General features: G+C 36.8%; 1 protein-coding gene across 1 annotated transcript; it reads right to left on the minus strand.

Moving 5' to 3' along the window:
* Positions 1–1,438: 1,438 nt before the first annotated feature.
* On the minus strand, positions 1,439–15,357 carry SGO2 (shugoshin 2). Its single transcript, XM_026707763.2, has 9 exons — positions 15,103–15,357; positions 12,835–12,990; positions 11,414–11,589; positions 9,387–9,464; positions 7,450–7,538; positions 6,994–7,262; positions 4,220–6,049; positions 1,807–1,918; positions 1,439–1,687 (listed from the first exon to the last, which is right to left on the minus strand). The coding sequence occupies exons 1-9, from the start codon at positions 15,350–15,352 to the stop codon at positions 1,552–1,554; spliced, it is 3,096 nt and encodes a 1,031-aa protein (XP_026563548.2). The 5' UTR covers positions 15,353–15,357; the 3' UTR covers positions 1,439–1,551.
* Positions 15,358–19,537: the final 4,180 nt, after the last annotated feature.

Here is a 19,537-nt window from a genome sequence, read left to right on the forward strand (position 1 = left end):
GTACACAGCCATCATCACAGAATATCCATTCATGGAGGGCAAAATACCATGGTGGGAACATGCTTTCCAGTTTCCAGGATGCTCAGTTCAAATTTATCTTTTTCTGTCCAACAGTTCCCATTCTCAACCAAGCATAGAATTGGAATATCATCTAATTTTTTAAGATTAGATAGAAATCGTATACGGGCAACACATTGGATTTGCTCCATTTTATCCAGAAAATTTATCATAATGTTGTACATGCCACATCAGAAATAGAAAAGGATTAGGTAAATTATATAAAATGTTTGCATACAAGTATTCAAAATGAACTATTCTATTTTTAATTCCTTGGAACGATTTTCAAAGAATAGTACATTAAACGATTGCGGGGTGGAAGAGGAAACAGTGTTACTGAAATACTTTGCTACGCACCACATGCCCATTTCATTAAAAAAAATTAGGAAATTGAAAGTAATACATTGGGATAATCCCTGCTGCCTGGAATGGGCCAAAAATGGGATGAGTGGAGGCCGAAAATGGGGCACATGGAGATACCAATTGGCGATACCTGCAGCCTGAAAACAGCTGATCATCGGGAGGCCAATTCAACAATCGCCTGCTTGTGCTAATCAGGCTGTGCTGAAGCTGACCAGGCTATTTGCTGTTTGCTGCAAGGAGGCAAATTGCTGGGAGGCAGAGGCAGATAGTTTTCCTCCCCAAAAGCTAGGTGCATCTTATACTCTGAAGTGTCTTATAGTCCAAAAAATATGGTATTTTTAACATATTGAAAAATTGTGTTTACCTGCCCCCACAACAAATTCTGAATAAGTAGATCTAGATTTGAGATGGATGTATTTTAGCATCCCCCCACTGGGAAAATCCTGTTACTATTTTCTGTTAAAAAATGATGACAGTTACTTCAAAAAAATAATAAAGCTGTCTTAATACATTCAAGGTTTTAAAATACAGTAGAAGCTAAACTAAACTATAGTATCCTTTCTTTGAAAATGAAGATGATTCATTTGGATATTAAAAATATCATTTACAATTCTATCGACTGAAGAAGTGAACAATTTTATACCAATTACTGAAACATTATTCCAAAATCTCTGAATATATTAATCTGTTACACAAAAATAGCTCTTCTCCATAATGTATTTTTTCATGGAAATAAGTTGTGATTACATGAAATCTGCTTTCCAACCAAAATGAATCTTGACTGTCTTTTTCCTTTGGATTACTCTACTCCTCTGCTGTTGTATAAAGCTTTAAAGGCACACTTCTATTGCAGTAAATAATAATGATAATAATATAAAAGATATGCAAGGTGATAGAATACCTGATTTTAGTTTTCATGTTATTTTGACATTTTATCAAACTTACATATAGGTCTTCCAATGCATCTTGAAATAGAATAAATCTGATGTAATTCAACAGACCTAGTTTGAGAAACATATTTGTAGAAAAGAATTTTATTTTTAAAATGAAATAACTAAAACTAGGTGAATTTAAAAAGCCATACTTAGGAAACAATTGTGTTACTCTTTGTCTAAAGACTAATCACCAAATCTAAGCTGAATTTCCTTTTTTGATGTTCTTGGTTTTCCTGGACATTTTAGTTCCTTTTGTCAAGTTCTTTTTTGTTTTGTAGATGGGGGAACTGAGGAAGTCAGTCATTGTAAAGGGATCACCACGCCTCAGTTTTCTGCAGGAAAGAAACATATAATTTGTTATAAACACTATACTGACTTCATAGCCAGAAAATAGCACCCAATTTGTATATTCCAACTAAAAAAATTATGTGAAACAAAATGCAAAACTAACCTATTCAGGCTAGGCTCTGCATAGGAAACATCCCTTTTTCTTCGCCGGCTTGGATATATTGGAGAAGTTTCAAGAGGAATGGAATTAGTCAAATCTTTCAGTACTTTGTTCCCTGTGAACAGAATAAGGTAAAATGCTTATGATAAGTCAATACTTCCAGGTGAATTCAATTACTAAACAGTAGTAGATTACAATTAAGTAAAATATTTTTTTTTTCATTTTTAACTATACTACAGCTCTATGCCTGTTAATTGAGAGTAAGTCCCAATAATTTCTGAGTATATGTATCTAAGATTATACGATATTCTATAGCCATGGTCTTTCAAACAGCTTTCAGTAGGTTTGAGTTATTAGTTACCAATAAGGTATTACTAGTTGCTATCCTTCACCTCTTTCCAAGGAGATGAACAGAAGTGCTAGAGCAGTGATGGTGAACCTTTTTGTTATGGTATGCTGAAAGCACGTGCATGCTGGCATCCACAATGCAATGTGCCCCTCCTAAGCATGCACGTGCAACACCCCCTTACCTGCACTGTACATGTGCGCGCCTTCCAGCTGATTTTCGGCCTCCTGGAGGCTCGAGGGAAGCCTCTGCAGCCTCGGGAGGCCGAAAAACAGGCCTTCCGGAAATACCGGAAGTGCCCATTTTCAGCCTCTGGAGGGCCTCTGGAGCCCTGGGGAGGCCATTTTTGTCATCTCAGAGGCTTGACGGAAGCCTCTGGAGCCTTGGGAGGCTGAAAACTGGTATTTCCGAAGGCCTGTTTTTTGGCCTTCTGAGGTTGCAGAGGCTTTTCTTGAGCCTCCAGGAGGAAGAAAACTGCCTCAAACAGGCAGAAAATCAGCTGGAAGGCACATGCATGCGCAGTGCAGGTAAGTTTGGCTGGGGCTCGCGTGCCTGCACAAATGGCTCTGTGTGCTACGGTCCTAGAGTAAAAAATTACTTAAGAAGCCATCAAGTCTAACCCCCTGCAGGATTCACTACACCATCCTTGCAAAATGTTTATCCAGCTTCTTTTTGAAAACCACTCAGAAGGGAAGAAGCCATCTCATGTTGATAACCTATTCTACTAACAGCTCATATTGTAAGAAGTTACATGTAATTCTCAGCTTATAACTACAATTAAGACCAAAATTTTTGTTGTTAAATAAGTCATGCCCAGTTTGTGATCTCCTATGCCACTGATGCTAAGTAAATCAGTGCAGTTGTTAAGTGAATCATCATTAAGCAAGTCTGGTTTCCCCCACTGACTGCTTGCTGGAAGCCAGCTAGAAACATTGCAAATGGTGATTACATGACCTCAGAACACTACAACTGTTGCAAATACATGCTGGTTGTCAAGCATCCAAATTTTAATCATGTTTATTTATTAGGATGCTGCATTGGTTACAAGTGCAAGGACCAGTTGGTCACTTTTTTCAATGCCATTGAAACTTTGAATGGTCACTATGGTGTAAATCAATGAATACCTTATTCCTAATCTCTAATCTGCATCTACAGATTAGAACTTTCATCCCATTAGTTCAACTCTTTACTGTTTGGAGGAAGTGAAAATTAGTCCAAACCTACAATGTGAATATCTAAAGACAGATATCAGGCCCTCTCAACTTTCTCTTCTGCAAGTTAAATATAGTTTGTAGTTAAACATTAACTTTAAATTAATATGAACCTGATTTTCTTATTTAGGATACTGTTCAGGTATGTTCCTTTCTAGCCAACACTCCTCTCAAGCAGATTTACAGTAACCAATTCCTACAGGGCCAACTGTGTGAAACCCGAGTTAACCTGCTCAGATTTTTTAATCATGGTAGAAAGTTCCTATGTAGACAGCCTTTTAACTGCCAGTAATGTTATTTTAGAAATATTTTAATGACAATCTGATTAAAAAAACAAACAAAGTTAAATTAAGAAACAAAGTAAGAATTAAGGTGACAATTCTTAAGTCACTGTATCTTATAGTTTGTAAAGTAAAAGATAAGTGTAGGAATAAAGACCATGTTTACCTTAATTAATTTATTAATTAATTTATACAATTCATGTTTGTTCTGCTATTCTTATAGTAAAAGCTTTTAAGTGTTTTTTTTTTGCTGGAATCCCAAAACTCTCCATTCATGGTAAAGAAATCAAAATTAGGTTTATCCACCATTTATGTTGAAACAATTTGAGTGAATAGAGGCAAGCATCTGTTGTATTACAAATTTCTTACTTTCCAGGATATTCTTTCATTCAATAGTGGACAATTAGAGAAGCACTCTAAATCACGATAAGTGAAAAAATCTTGATCTAAATTGCAGGAGAATAGGGTCATCAGAAATGAAAGCATATTTGATTACACAAAAAGAAAGCCAAAGGCAAAACCAGGTGGAACTCCTTTAAACCATCAATTTCATTTGACTCCAACCTTCTAATACTCACCATTTTGTTGTAGGGCTGCATTTTCTGAACTTGTTTCTGGAATGGCTTGTATCGGCTGCTTCTCTTCTTTTCCAGAAGTTTCAAGTTGCTTAATATTTTTCTTGAAGACAGTTGAGGTTATTGACAAAGCGCAATCTATTTCTGGGCTTTTCTGGATTTCAACATAGCTAGAGATTTTAGAAAGGCCAACTGAAGAAGAATCAGAATTTAAAGGCAAGGTCTTGGTATCCACAATAGGCTTTTGCAAAGTGCTACAGTCTGGAACTTGGAGAAAACTCCATTTTGTCCGAGTGGTTTGAGTGATTTCATATTCCTCTGGATCTTGAAGGAGTGGCTCAGAATCAATACCTTTGTTGCCCAAATCATTTACAACGCATATTTTCTTGCTAAATGTTGTCATTTTTTTCTTTAAGCCAGCCTCATTGCTGTTGGCAGTCCAGTTTGTCTTCTCTGAATGGCTACTTGTTTTAGTTAAAGGGCAACTGTTTAGGGTGCTTGAGGTTTCACAGTTCTTTTTGACTACTTTACTTCCTTCAAAAAAGTTATCTTCATCATCCAAAGAAATTGAAAATACAAATGGTGTACATTTTGATTTACTTCTCTTTTTTTTACTGACTTTTTGAGCTTTTTCTTTCAAATCAAGCACATCTGCATTGGCACTGGAATGTTTTCTCTGTATGATATCCCTATCAAAATTCATTATTTTATCTCTATGTTTTTTCTTTTTAATTTCTGATTGTGGAAGGTCCGAATCTATATTATCTAAACTCTGTTCTTCCATCTCACTTAATCTATGGGATCCATTATTTTCATACACCTTCTTCTTTGATTTACGCTTTACATTTAGGTCTGAAATAGCTTCTTGACTAGGAGCTTGTTTCTGGAAATCAAATGAATGTTCTGTATTCACAATGTTTAATGAATTAGACTCTGGTCTTTGGAATCGTCTTCCTAAACTATCTAAGTTTTCCAAGCCTGTCTTTTCTTTACTATGTTGAAAAGAAGCACAATCATTCCTATCACTGGAAGGCCCTGGATGTAGCACAATGGTTTTTCTATAATTTTTTGTCTTATTAGGGCATTTTATACTAAAACTACAATTTTTCTCATTTTGTTGAATTTCATTGGTTAATGATCTAGACTCTGGACTTTTGGATTGATTTTCCAAATTCTTCATTTTTTCCACGAATATTCCCTTTTCAATTTCTTGTGTTGTGCAATTATTTATACAATTTGGCTCCACCACAAAGGTTCTTCTGTTTCGTGCTGTTTGGCCAAAGTGCTGGGAACTACATTTCTCCTTCCTATCCTGATCTAAATTTTCCACATGACAGGCAGACTTAGGAAGTTTTATCTTACTACTGTTCAGTTCACTGGTTTTTGACACTGCAACATTAATATCCAGTCTTCCATTATTACTATTATTCAAGATAAATTTTGATTGACTGGTAGAAAAAGTTGTGTTCTTTGTTTCAGCATTATCTTCTTCTAGAGTTTTTGTTTCCTTTGCTTTGATCTCTATACAGCTTTCACTTTTGGTACTCGGTGTAATAAGTTCACCAACTTGACTGATTTTAAGATTCTCTTTAATAAGATACTCTGTTTCCTTCGTCCCCTGCAGCTTGTCAATGTCTGAGACTTCTGCCTCTAGGTTGTTTCCAAGTGTAGCAGGAAAGCCTGTTTTTTGTTTTTTTCTCTTAGTCACATGTTCACTCAATATACTATCACTGTATGATCGTGCAGTATCCTTACATTGATGGACAGGATAATTCTTATCCAGGATAGAAAGTGAGCAGCTCCTGGAATTCTGTGGCACATTCCAAAGGTTGTCTAAAATGATAACTATATTTATTAGGCAAAAAAAATTCTTCACACTCCAAAATATGCCATTCAAAAAACTTAAATGAGGTAAAAATACAAAAAGAAATCTTTCTATCTAATAAAAATCATTTTACTTTACTCATTTTTCCAGCAGATATCAGCCAGATACTACTAATAAATTGACTTCCCAGTCCTTTGCTTTGGAGATTATGGAGTAACTTACTATAGATAGTCCTTAGCTTAAAACCATTGGAAGCTGCAATAGTACTAAAAAAGAAATGACTTATGATCAGTCCTTGGATTTACAAGTATCATAGTATCCCTGCATCACATTATCAAAATTTGGATGCTTGGCAACTGGCATGTATTTATGATGGTTGCTGAATCTCAGAATCACATAATTGCCAATTGTGACCTTTCCAGGTAGTTTTCGACAAGCAAAGTCAAGGGGGGAGCTATATTTGCTTAGCAACCCCATGATTCACCTATCAACCATGGTGATTCACTGTCAATTGCGACAAATAAGATTGCAAAATCAGGTGCAACTGACTTAATCAAAATTGCTTAGCAATGGGAGCTCCAGTCCTAATTATAGTCATAAGTTGAGGACTTATCAGTATGCTGGTATATTAGATTTAACTGAAGCTAAACAATGCTTCTAAATTCCATTTTAAAGAGCAAGGTATAGATAATAATGAATACAACACATTTGTAGAAAGAAGGAAGAGGTACGCATCAGCTACAATCTAACTTCAGGACATTAGCAGAACATGCATTTTGGGATTTAGTTCTATGTAAATAGAGAATATGTAATTACATAGAAATAAATCCCAAAGAACAAATAAGCTAATATAAAAGTGCTGCTCAGAACATAATTTCACAATTCAATATTCATTTGAATCATACAAAGTTATCTATGGTATAGTACAAGATAAAATTGTTCCAGAACATACCTCCAAAAATTGTGCTTGAATTCAATGCCGAAATAGAGTCATCCATTCCATGTAATCCTGGATCACTATTTACACAGTTTGCCAATAATTTATCAGTGAGAGAAGAGAATGACTTCTTTACCTCATGGAAAGGCATACTTCTCCAAGTCTCACCAAAAGCAGATTCCAATGGATCTAAAGGGAATTTCTCGAGACTGGTGGATTTCTTTCTGTCATTTCCATCATCATCCACGTGAGACAGTGGAATTCTCATAAATTTTGATGCCACTCTGGAAAGTTAAAAGAAAAAAGTATGACAAAGTTAGGTTAATTTTATATTTGTTAAATAATGCTAATGACAATGATACCACTTTATTTTAGAAAGAAAGTAGGATCATCAACTATTTAACATCCCATGAATATGATATACTTATCTTTTTTTTCAATAAAGACAATACAACTTGCTTTTGTGCATACCTAGGACAGTTGCTTTCTTCCTGACTGCGAGAAATATCATGAGTATCATTGTGCCCTCTTTCATCCAGCAATGAAGAATAGGAATTGTTCTATATGGGAGAAAAGACCATGTAAGATTTAACTCTTAAATTTTGTGCAACAAATGTGAGAGTTTAGCCTAGTTCATATATATTGCTAAGTTCTAACATGCTTTGTTAAGCACAACATATATGAACTTACCCACTACAGATGACTATTATGTGTAAATTGAATTACTGTAGCTTTTTCAAATCCTGGCATAATATTAAGTATGAATCTGTATATTTTAGAATGATGCTTAAATGTTCATAGAACCCTATTGCTGCCTCATTGCGGCAGGGAGATGTTCTTGGGAAGGATGAGCAGGAATGCCAGTAGTATATTACAACAATATATAATTTAAATAATGTCACCTAAAGCAAGTAGATACCTATATAGCAGCAACAGTGTAGAAAGATCTGTGAGATGGACGATTGTTTTTGTGACTACGGGAAAGGAATAATTCCATACTCAATAGAAGGCAATGGTAAATGACTTCTGTATTTGACCAGCAAATAGATAAGATAAAGTGATAGATAGCAATAGCACCTAGACTTATATACCACTTTAAGTTAGTTAAGTTAGCAACATGGCTGTTAAGTGAATCTGACTTCCCCATTGACTTTGCTTGTTAGAAGGTCACTAAAAGTAATCATATGACTCGGGACACTGCAACCATCATAAATGAGTCTGTTGCCAAGCATCTGTATTTGATGACATGACCATGGAATCCTACAATGGATGTAAATGTGCAAAATAGTCATGTCACATTTTCCAATGCTGTTGTAACTTTGAACAGTCACTAAATGAACTGTTATTGTAAGTTGAGGATTTATGAATTGATTAAAGCTTATAGGACATCTGATTGCTGATATTGCCTTGAAAGAAAAGATAGTCTAAGGCTACAAAGACAGAATTACAGTGGGAACATTGAATGTAAGATACATGACCTTAAAAAAAATCAACACAATGAAAGATTAAAGAAATCAACCCCTTGGGCATCAGCAAATTGAAATGGATTCGAATCTGTTTACTACTCTTATCTGAGTAGTAAAAACAAAGAAGGAACAGCATTGCTCTCATGGTCAGGAAAGATACTGGAAGGACAGTATGTAGGTACAATGTAATTAATGATTGAATAATATGAATTGGACTTCACAGACAATCCTTTATTATTATAATTATCAACCACTAATACAAAAAAAACATTGACAAGTTTTATGGTCAAGTTTAATCTGAAAGCAAGAGAACATGTAGACAGGATGTTCTGTTTGTGGTTAGAGAGTGGAATGCCCAAACTGGAAATAATGAGGAAAATATAGTTGGACTGAATGGCCTAGGAAGCAGAAATGAAGCAGAAGGACTTATCCATTTCAGCCAATCCAATGAAAGTCTTGGAAAAGTTATTTCATTAAAATCATTCAGGCAAGTTTTCGTGAAACTTGGATTTTGAAGAATCAAGAGAAAAGGAGTATTGACGTTCTTCAACTTTGGTGCTGAAGAAGACTAAACTCTGGATCTTGAGAACACTTTAGTTAGTAAACCAATCCAGAGCTCTCACATGAGACACAAATGAGCAAGCTCAAATTATCATATTTTGGACAAATTGTGCAAAGATCTTGGGAAATCTTTCTAAATAAATAAATCTTTAAATTTGGAAAAGATGAAAAGAAAGGACAAAGTCCAGTAACAAGGTGGAAGGACTTGATTACAGCAACAATAGTTACACTACTGGGAGACCTGAACGGTCAGTCTAGGAAGAAATCATCCTGTCTATGTGGCTGCTAAAGAATTAACACTGACTTATTGGCATATAATCAGATTAAATGATGTTTACAAACCAAAGAAATGTATTCTGAAAATATTGTCTGTTTGTTCACCTCAGAAAATCTGGTCAGCTTGATTGCAGTTTGAAAGCCGCTGTTCATAAAGAGCTGCAGTTCATCAATATATTTTTTCTGCACACGACAAACAAATCTTTTTAGACCTTTTTAGTTTTAATTTATTGTAATAATACTCAGAATAAAATTTTGGGCTGTTGGATCAATTCAGTGCCCACCAGTTCAGCAGTTAAAATAATGTTATTCATTATATCCTTTCAAAATATTGCAGTTATTAGAAAGAATCCATTACCTCTCAAATAGATTGTTTTATAATTTTTATAATGACACAAATTTCATTAGAAATCTGGAGAAATCATATGAATATGAACAATAATGTACTTAGTCACGAGGCCATATCAAAACACAATAAGCTAACGTGAAAGGCAAAACTAGAAGAAAATGCTTTATGTATTTATTATCCCAATAGCTTTTTCCAAGCCAATCCATATATGCAGTTCTCATATTGTTTTATTCAAATAAAGACTTATTAATATTTGGGTTCTAACTACATTTACATTTATTCTAATGTATAGATCCTAATGAATCATTCATTCAATATGCTGTAGATATTGATCTCTCACTTTGCTATATAGTACAGCTGGCATTCAGTAACATGCAGTACGTTACATGTCCTCAATCTGAGGAGCATCATAAATACAAGGACATTCATGAACTTGGTTAAACCCTCCATATTTAATCTTTCTACCTAAATGTTCAAATCACACTCAAGTAAATACCTCATGAGGTAACTGAACATTTTGTATTTAGGTATTTTTAAATTTGAAAGATGCGTTTATAAAGGTACACCCATTTCAGTTTGCCAGCCGCATAAAGCTGTACCTTTTTGAGCTTATATGTCTAACAAGATTATTTGAATGGCAATGATTTTAACTTGTTCTCCAGATATGGTTGAACATAATTTGTAAATTGTATAATCTAAGAGCTCTGTAACTGAGATTTAATCTGATCTATCAGACAAAATTTGGGAGTCTCATCAGTTTCTGTAAAATTAACTCGCCAGCAACAGTTATATGCCTTAATAATAGAGTATTGTACATGGATAGTCCTCAACTTATAATCGATCGCTTAGTGACTTTTTGAATTTATGATGACCCAAAAAAGGGGATTTATGACCTGGATTTAAAGTTCTGATGATTGGGTCCCCTTAGCAGTCATGTGACCAAACTTTGGGTGCTTGGCAACATCGCTGCATTTACAGCAAAACTGTGCCCATAGAAACTACAGGTTCATTTTAGGACCGCAGAGATCACTTAATAACTGCTACAAAAAAGGTCATAAAATCCTTTTGGAAAAAAAATCATAAAACAGTTTTACAACCCTAATGGGCAGTCTCCATTATGATTGTATGTCGAGGACTACCTCTGTATATTCCCAATTTGACTGTAGTTGCAGCAACTGGATTTCATGCAACAGTTAGAAAAGGTATTTCTGAATTTGTACTGTAATTTGACATAACAAAGATCGTGACTGTAAAAAAAAATAAGTTCGGAATTAAATTACCAAGGTTTTTTTTTAACCTAGATTTTAGCAATCTACATCAGGGGTCACCAACCCCTGGGCTACAGTCCACTACCAGGCCATGCAAGCAGCAGGTGAGGGAACACGCAGTTCTTGTGAGGGAGCAGTGGGTTCTTGTGTGAGCACTTGCATCATATGTGTAGCTCCACTTGTAAATAGAGCTTACAAATGGAGCTGTGTATGCAAGCACACATGCCTGCCATTCGCATAGAACCATTCCCTTTCCCCGCCCCTTGCCAAGCCAGAAAGGTTGGAGAACACTGATCTACACCATTCTGTGGTAACAACAATATTTTTAATAGTGCATTTACCCGAAAAATACATTATCTTAATATTTTCTCTAGTTTTTTACTCAGTGGGGTTGTGAGAATGCAAATAATCTAGACTAGATTTAGAATTTCAAAATCCCCTTCTAAATTGTGCAAATTTTACACAAAAAAGGATTCCAGTTCCTCCAGAAGCACAGAATTTTGCTAATATCCTACCACAGAGGAGAGCTTTTGGCGCAAGCAAGCATTTTCAAAGTGACCCAACTCTACTTCTTTCTGCAGCCACATCTTTTCATCAGTAAGTTTCTGAGCAGTTATCTTGGCAGCATTGAGGGCCAGAGCCAATGCTTTGTTGTTCTGTTTCAGGGAGACCTTAATTATAGAGGAATTATCTATACAGAAAAAAAGGGGGAAACAAAAATTAGGGGATTTTTTTATCTTTGCCACATTTGATCCCCAATTTTAAGTTAGGCAGCTCTGAAATTTGTTTCTTTGGGAGAAGTTCCCCAACAACTTTCCTCATCTTAAGTAGTAAATGCTTTGAATGAGAAACTGCTGGTGACCTTCTACCGCTGCACCATAGAGAGCATTTTAACATACTGCACCTCTGTATGGTTTGCCAATTGCACAGTGGCAGATAGGAAAGCACTCCAGAGGGTTAACGTCATTGCCCAGAAGATCATTGGTTGCCCTCTCCCCTCTTTGGAAAAGCTTTATAGCTCCCTCTGCTTTAAGAAAGTTCAAAACATTCTCAAAGATCCATCTCATCCTGGGAACTCTTTTTTTGAACTATTACCATCTGGCAGGTGGTACAAAATAATAAAAACAAGGACAAATAGACTGAAAAACAGCTTCTATCCCAGGGCTTTGAATTCTGCTGTATAGTGCAGTGTTGGTGTGGTGTGTCAGGGGTTTCCAGTTCAATGTATGAAGGGTGAAGGACGTGTGTTTGTGTTTATTTTCATGGTCATGGTCATGATGTGCACTGAAGATGGTGTTTGATTTCATTGTATGAGGTGCAGTGACAATAAAGTAAACTAAACTTTGGGTTGCCAGCTTTTCCTATCAGTGAGTGAGTTTTCCTTTTGTTCACTTTGTGGTTGCTTCAGATATAATTAAATACTCTCTAGTATTCTTTCAAGCCAAGTTCCCAAAAGGTATTCACTCTACAAAACTCTTACAGGACCTTGATCAGTTATAGCTGTTGAACAGAATTTGTGATAAGCATGACTTAGGTGGAAGTAATATTTGATATCCCAGACATGCATTTTAGTCTCTTTGAGCATGTGTCAAGTCAGTCACATATAGTCATACAAAAAGATTCAGTTTATACTAAGAACCAAAATAGAATATTTAAACCTATGTGGGGTAGCCTGTGCACCATTGTCCTTCCCCAATATTCCTAGACATACTTGCTTCTGCAGCATTTCTCTTGCAGAGAGGGTGCTGTTCAAGATCAAGCAACCAAATCCGTTTCAGGCCTCAACACTCAAAATGAGAAGGTGAAGAACCCAAGAAGCAAAATACCATGTCTCTAATGGATTATTTAATTCACTTTCACTTGAAAATGGCAAAAACTGTCACTTTTCTCCTATCATGACTTGCAGCATTCACAACTCTTCATTAATGCTACTTACTAATTGTTCTTGTTCTAATCTTTGATGCAAGGGAAGCATTCATCTTTGCTGTTTTTAATACTCCATTTTTCTTTTCTTTCATCCGTTCCCTGACTCCATTTTTAAAGAACATGGAGGATGTTTCTGTGCACTCCTGGAACATTTTTTCCAACAGTCCTGCCAAGCATATAGAGAAACAGAAATATCAGACAGCATCTTCTTTTTCTAGTATACAATCCAGTGGTGGTATTCGACCGGTTTGGCCTGGTTCTGGCGAGCCGGTAGGAGTGATGAGCAGTGGAGACCTAACCGTTTCTCTCCACCGCTCTGCTGTTGGGCCCACCCGCTTGCCCGGGCTCCCATACTCACTTTTATCTGCTGAATTTGAAGCGCAGCTGCTTTGCGCAGCACAGAAGAGTGCCACGCGGCAGCTGCTGAAGCGACTGGGAGAGCGCAGGCTTGCAGGAGGCGAGTAACAATGCCTCTGCACCTGTGCAAAGTGTGCGTTTGGCATGCACGTGCATGCAAAGTGTGCATGCATGCAAATTGCGCCCACCAAGCCACGCCCACTGAACCGGTGGCAACAATATTTGAATCCCACCACTGCTACAATCATTATTTCATTTTGATCTTTTTATTTTGTTTCTTTAGAGTTTAGGTGTAACTCTAAAGCAAGAACAAGTGAGTCATACATATCCACTCAGAGTTAGACCTTTCACTTGCAATTTTTACCTTTATTTTTTTTACTGATTTTATTGTACTTTCTATGTTTGATTGTTATGAGCTACCCAGAGTTGTTGGGAATCAGGTGCCAAACACATTTAATAAATTATGGTGATTATTTCACATCCAGGTCATTCCGTAGCCATAATAAAAAGTTTGAGAACAAAAGTATCATGATGTATTCAAAGTAAGTTAAATCCAGAAAGTTGGTCAAAGTAGAGTTATACACCAAGATATCCCACTCTAATTCATAAAATATACTCAGACATCTGATTTAATAGCTTCTCATAGTTCTTAGCGTGCTGCTAGTTGAATATATGTGTGAGCACATGTGACTACCTAAGATCATGTTAACAAAAAGGAGAGAAAATTGTTTGTGAAGTTAAATTCCCGTGTATTGATTTTAGAGGGAATATTACACATCAGAGAGCATTCCTTTGGTCTTGAAATCTATATCTCCAATCATACTACAGATGTATTCACATACAAGAGTAAAGTTCTTTCGCTTTATTCAACCAAAGACCTGCTAATAAGCACTGCCCCAAAGCTCCTATCTGGCTTTTCTGAGAAGTGTAAATACCTTAATAATAAGGAATGCACCAGATTGGTAAGGATCTCATTTGAACTCAGATTCTGTCAAGCCACAAGCTATATAATTCTTTTCCACTTCATAGTTGGCCTTACAGAAAGACATACAAGCTTTAAGCGAGTAGGGACCCTGATCCAAGTAGTTCCACCTTATATGGTAAAGACCTCCCTAAATGAATGCATGTGCATCACCCACAGATCCTGCACACTGCCCCAAGTTCTTGATCTGGTGATAGGTAATATAACCCCATAACACTCTCACATAAAAAGTCTGCAGGAAAGTTAGTAATATAGTTGAAAGGCCTTCCAAAACATAGGTTGAACAGAATTTCAACCTAATATGGATCAATCATAACCCAACCTACCATATGTTACAGGTATGATGTTCAGATGCATGGCTACGGCGTATGGTTGCAAATTTACAGATGACCATTAGATGGTAGAAAAGAAAGCTTCCTGCTATCATCTGAGAACTCCCTAGCTTAGAGCTTTGTAACATAAATCAATGGGGAGTTGACATTGCAACCCAGACTGAGGAATTCTGGGAGTTGGTCCACATAGTTAGGATTATTCTACTGAAGTTAAGAAACCCTGGCTTAGATAAAGTTAAGCGAAATACTTTGCCTTCTCAGCAGCAGACACAGAAGTATAAAAAGGTATAAAGAAGTTGAGATAAATATACGCGAACGATCGAGGCCACGGCAGCAACAGTTGCCCCAACAGGCATATCAGGTCCACCCTTCCCAATCGAGCGCCCCGCGGCATCTTAAAATGGTCAAAAAACCTCGTTTGTGCAGACGGCTGGGGAAAGAGGGTCGCCATTTTCTCCCACGCCATCTGAGGAAGAGACGCTACCCTGACCGGCGTTCATTAAAAACAAAAAAACCTTTCGGGTCTACCCGTTCCTTTTCTCCCTTCGGCATCTTGAAACGGACTCAACCCCACTGGAAATGTTGGAAGAAGTCGCCGGTTACTCGCCTGTCGGCTCCCCTTCGGTTACAGGCTGCCCTACAGGCGCAAACAGCCACTTCTCTACTCGGAGGCTCCCGGTTTTTGCCGTTTGTTGATTTGAAATCTGCCACGTGACTCCTCCCCTGCCGCCCTCAGCAACGGTCCTATCTCGGGAGGAGGAAATAAGCGCAGTGACTGGTTCGCTCCGGGAGTCAGCGCAAGGAGCCAGCCCTCCCCTCCCTCTGTGGCATGGGAGGCTGCGGGTGACAGCCGTCATCAACCTGCAAACCTCGGGAGTACAGCGGTTTGCAAAAAGTGGGCGTCCCCAACTCGGAGCTCCTATGCAAAAGGAATAAGCGGACATTCGCAGCGCTTCTCCCTGTATTCGGAGCAGAAGGATTGGAAGACTGCCATAGTTAGGTTGCAGACCTGATCCCATTATTTTTTTAGATTTTCTGGTAAACGATCTGAGATCCTCCAGTATAGATCAGATGCAACCGCCGCAGCATTATATATCCTATGCAACAAGACGCACGCAGTGATAGTTTCATTAGGCCAGTGTTTCTAAAAGTGCGAATTTTGGACGCCCGCGAAATCAATTTTATTTGCCAGCCTATGTTAAAAAACAACAGTGTTAAAATCCCAATAAAAAATTGTGAAAAATAACGGCAGTAAATTATCCATTTTAAAATTTAAGTCAATATTGGTAATATAATGCACAAAAAACTGGTAGCAAAATAGGGGGGACACCCATAATTTTTAATTGGGAAGGGTCCTGAGGGGAAAAAAGCTTTCCTTTGGAAAAACAGTGGAAAAGGAGGCAGGGTAATGGGAGTTTAAAAATGCAGATAGAAGACATAAAGTACTATATAATGTGTACTGTAGGAAAACAGAAGTTCTTAACTCCATATGAATTGCAGTTATGTATTAAAGCTATACACAGGATTCGGGTACTAAGAATCTCTTCCAAGTGAAAACTGGAATTCACTGCCACAAATTTAGATATGTGATTTTAAAAGGGACTAGATTAAATTAATGATCCATCAGGGTATTACAGTAGTGTTCATGTGTTTACTGTCTTGAATAACTGGAAGAAAAATGCCTGTCCAAGTTTACAAGGGTCCTCAGTGCTTCCAATTGGTCACTTAAGCAGAAAGCTAGACTAGATGATTAACATAATCCAAGAGAACTATTCTAATAAATTAACTGCAGTTTTCACAATTTGAAATACAGGTAATTCTCAACTTAGAGCAATCCATTTAGTGACGTTCAAAGTTATAATGGCACTGAAAAGTGACATGACTTTTTCACACCACCTTTGTAGCGGTCCTTGATCATGTGATCAAAATGCAGGTGCTTGGCAACTGGTTCCTACTTATGAACGTTGCTGTGTCCCACGGTCATGTGATCACCTTTTGCAACCTTTTGACAAGGTATTGTAATGAGTACATAATATGGAAAGAAAAAGGCTGATTGTGGAATACATTGCTAGAAAAGGATCAGATTAACCAAATAATGTCTATTTATCTGGGCATGTAAACATAACTAACTTTACATCTAAAAATAAACATTAGAAATAGAATACTTAGGTGTAGCAAAGATTGAACCCATGAGGAATCTACCTGACCAAATGCCAGTTGCTGATGAACATCTTCAAGACCTTTCCTTTCTTACACATTTTATCTTGAGAACAGGCAAGACTTTCAAAAAGAAATATTCAGGCTTGCTCCCTGAATAATGAAGAATGTGACCATTGAGGGGAGGCCATATTCTATGTTAGTACCTTCTATAGCAGCAGCCTCTAATCTTTTTGCCATCAGGAAATGGTTTTGAGAAAGACAATTGGGGTGGGGGGATGGTTCTAGTTTTGCTTGATCACCTGCCACTTGCCTCCAGTTTTGGCCTGATTCCTAATAGGGGTTAGGGACTGTTAGGTATAGATGCTTATGATTGTGGCATAGGGCAGATGGGCCTAAAAAGATGGGGCCAGTATGAGTGAGAAATACCAGACCAGGTCGAAAACTTTTTTTATTGTATCAATATTCCTTAAAGTTTTTAAGAAACAGTATCTTTTTTTAAAAAAAAGAACAAGTTGAATTTAACCACTAGATGGCACTCTTTGTTATAGCAAATCTTCACCCTTTTTTATTGTTCATCTATTCAGGGCTTTTCAAACCACAATCTTCCAAGAAAAAAAATCAAATCTCCAATTAGTATTTAAATTTTCCCTTTGACACTCTCAAGTCCAGCCTTATTAGTGCCTATATAGTGTCAAAGTATATTTATCCAAATTAGTTAAATGGCTTCTTCCAGCTTCTACCTTTCTCGATTCAAAGCCCCACAACTTTAAAAAACAATTTTCACCTTTTTCCCTCCTTTATCTTCACCGCTTTAATTCCTTTCTTAAAATTTCTTAAAGATTAATCCTGGATACCTTTCCTTTAATTGTAGCGTCTAATCATCCCATTTCTCGTGCTGTCCACTTCTTTCTCTCTCCTGCACAATCTTATTCCAGCTGACTCTTCTCCTTCAGAGTGGCCATTTTAGACCACCACTTCAGATGTCTTCGGGGGGGGGGGGATGTTTTCCAAGCCAGAGAGGGGATATGCAGCTCCCTCTACCTGGCTGGCGGTCTCCCCTTCCTCCGCCACCCCTATGAGATGGCTTCTGCCCCAAATTTTAACGATCGAGGGTCTCCCGATGAAGAAGCATGGACCAAAGCCACAGACGATTGCAGTTAGCGGTCCGTCTTCGGGGAAGTTCAACCCCCCCATTTTGCTTTCTAAACAATATGTTTGTAATTGCTTAATTTTCTTTTTGTGCTTTCTTAATCAAGCAGGTGTCTTGAAATCCTAAATGTAGTTTCTGAGTGGAAATGCAATTGAATGTGAGAGAATTGTGTTGCAGATTTACTACCTTTCTGTTTTAAGAACAAAAAAGTCAGTTTCAATCCATTGTTTTTTAAAGTTGTTTTTGTTCTTTTTAAAAATATTTTTAAGATGAAATTTAAGATGAAATATTTAAAAATATGTGTTAACAGGTTGAATGGGGGAAATTACTTTTCTGTGTTTTTCTCCCTTTATATTTAATTGCATGTGCCTGGGTCCTCATGTGGTAAAGATGCTAATGGGAGAATTTCATCTTGTTGAAATCTGGAAGAGAGGCGGTTCTAAAGACCATTTAATCAAGGAACACATAAATGTAGACCTGATTTTTAATAAGGCAATACAACCCACTAGGACAGGGATGTCAAACTCATGGTGTCATGTCATGTGACCTATCACAACTCCCCCCCTTGACTAGCACGTGATACATCCAGCCTGTAGGCCATGAGTTTGACACCCCTGCACTAGGACCTAAATAAATGCCATGATTAATTGCCTCATTGCATTTGGTTGCATACTCTTTTTCTGTCTTATATAATTGATAATCTTGGTTGTCTGATGTCATAGAGGCAGCAATCTAGATGTGTTATCTGAGGCTTGATCCTAAAAACATTTAACCCCCACCCCACTTTAGGTTTAAGTATACCTCATGTAAATTAATTTATGTAAAGTTAAAGACACAGAACTTTCATTCCATCAAATCTGAGTTTTACTTCCGTATAAAATTCTATGCTTTATATAGCCCTTCTCTTTCTTTACTCCCATTTTTTTGGGACCCATTACAAACTCTTCAGCTGATGAATTAGGGCCAATGGAATGAAAATTATGAATGAAGCAGGTTGATTGGATAATAAAATACAATCAGACAATATGTATAATGAATAGTCCGTACTAAGTCTCCATTTTGTACTACTGAATAGTTGCATGTCTCCTGAAAAAAGATCGGTAGTGTTGTTATCATTACAGTATGTTTTGTTAGAAACAAAGCAATACACATATTTTGCAGAGTAATGAATTTATCAACCATATTGTTAGGAAAGGGGAGCATGGCAGAGTAATATATTAACTGCCAGAAGCAAACCACCATAATATGATTACAAAAGCTGCTAAGAGCATAAAGACAATCAGCAACTGAACTTCCCCACTCTTTACTTGGCAAAGGTCATCCACCCATGCATTTAAGGCAGTTTCTGTTCTAAAAATACTCTTAAAATGGATTAAAATGGTCTCATTCCCTTACTGATTTATCATATTTTGTTTGATTTTTTTTTATTTTTTTTATTTCAACCAGAAGTCCATCGAAACTTTTTAAAGTAATGTATAAGAATAACAAAGAATAACAAAGTTTTTAAATCCTCTTTTCTCTTACATTATCATTATATATTTACTATATCTTTTTATTCATTATTTAAATAATATGAATGTACTATTAATTAAATAATAGTTATAAACCAACGAGAAGATTAGTAGAGTATTGTGAGTTATTTAGTGATTAAGATGTGATAGTAAATGAAAATGCGATAAGTATTAGTACTGACTATTAGGACGTATCAAATTCGATATCAAATGCAAAGAGA

This window comes from Pseudonaja textilis, chromosome 1 (assembly GCF_049901715.1).
Source record: "Pseudonaja textilis isolate UNSWEBS1 chromosome 1, rPseTex1.2, whole genome shotgun sequence".
NCBI classification, from domain to species: Eukaryota; Metazoa; Chordata; class Lepidosauria; order Squamata; family Elapidae; genus Pseudonaja; species Pseudonaja textilis.

What these genes read in the sequence shown, in the direction of transcription:
- SGO2 (XM_026707763.2), bottom strand. Translation starts at nt 15,352, where the DNA reads ATGACGGCTGTCACCCGCAGCCTCCCATGCCACAGAGGGAGGGGAGGG. An exon ending in TGCAGCCCTACAACAAAATG is followed by an intron (nt 1,919 to 4,219) that starts GTGAGTATTAGA and finishes TTCTGTTCACAG; the next exon opens with GGAACAAAGTACTGAAAGAT. An exon ending in GCAGAGCCTAGCCTGAATAG is followed by an intron (nt 1,688 to 1,806) that starts GTTAGTTTTGCA and finishes TCTTTCCTGCAG; the next exon opens with AAAACTGAGGCGTGGTGATC.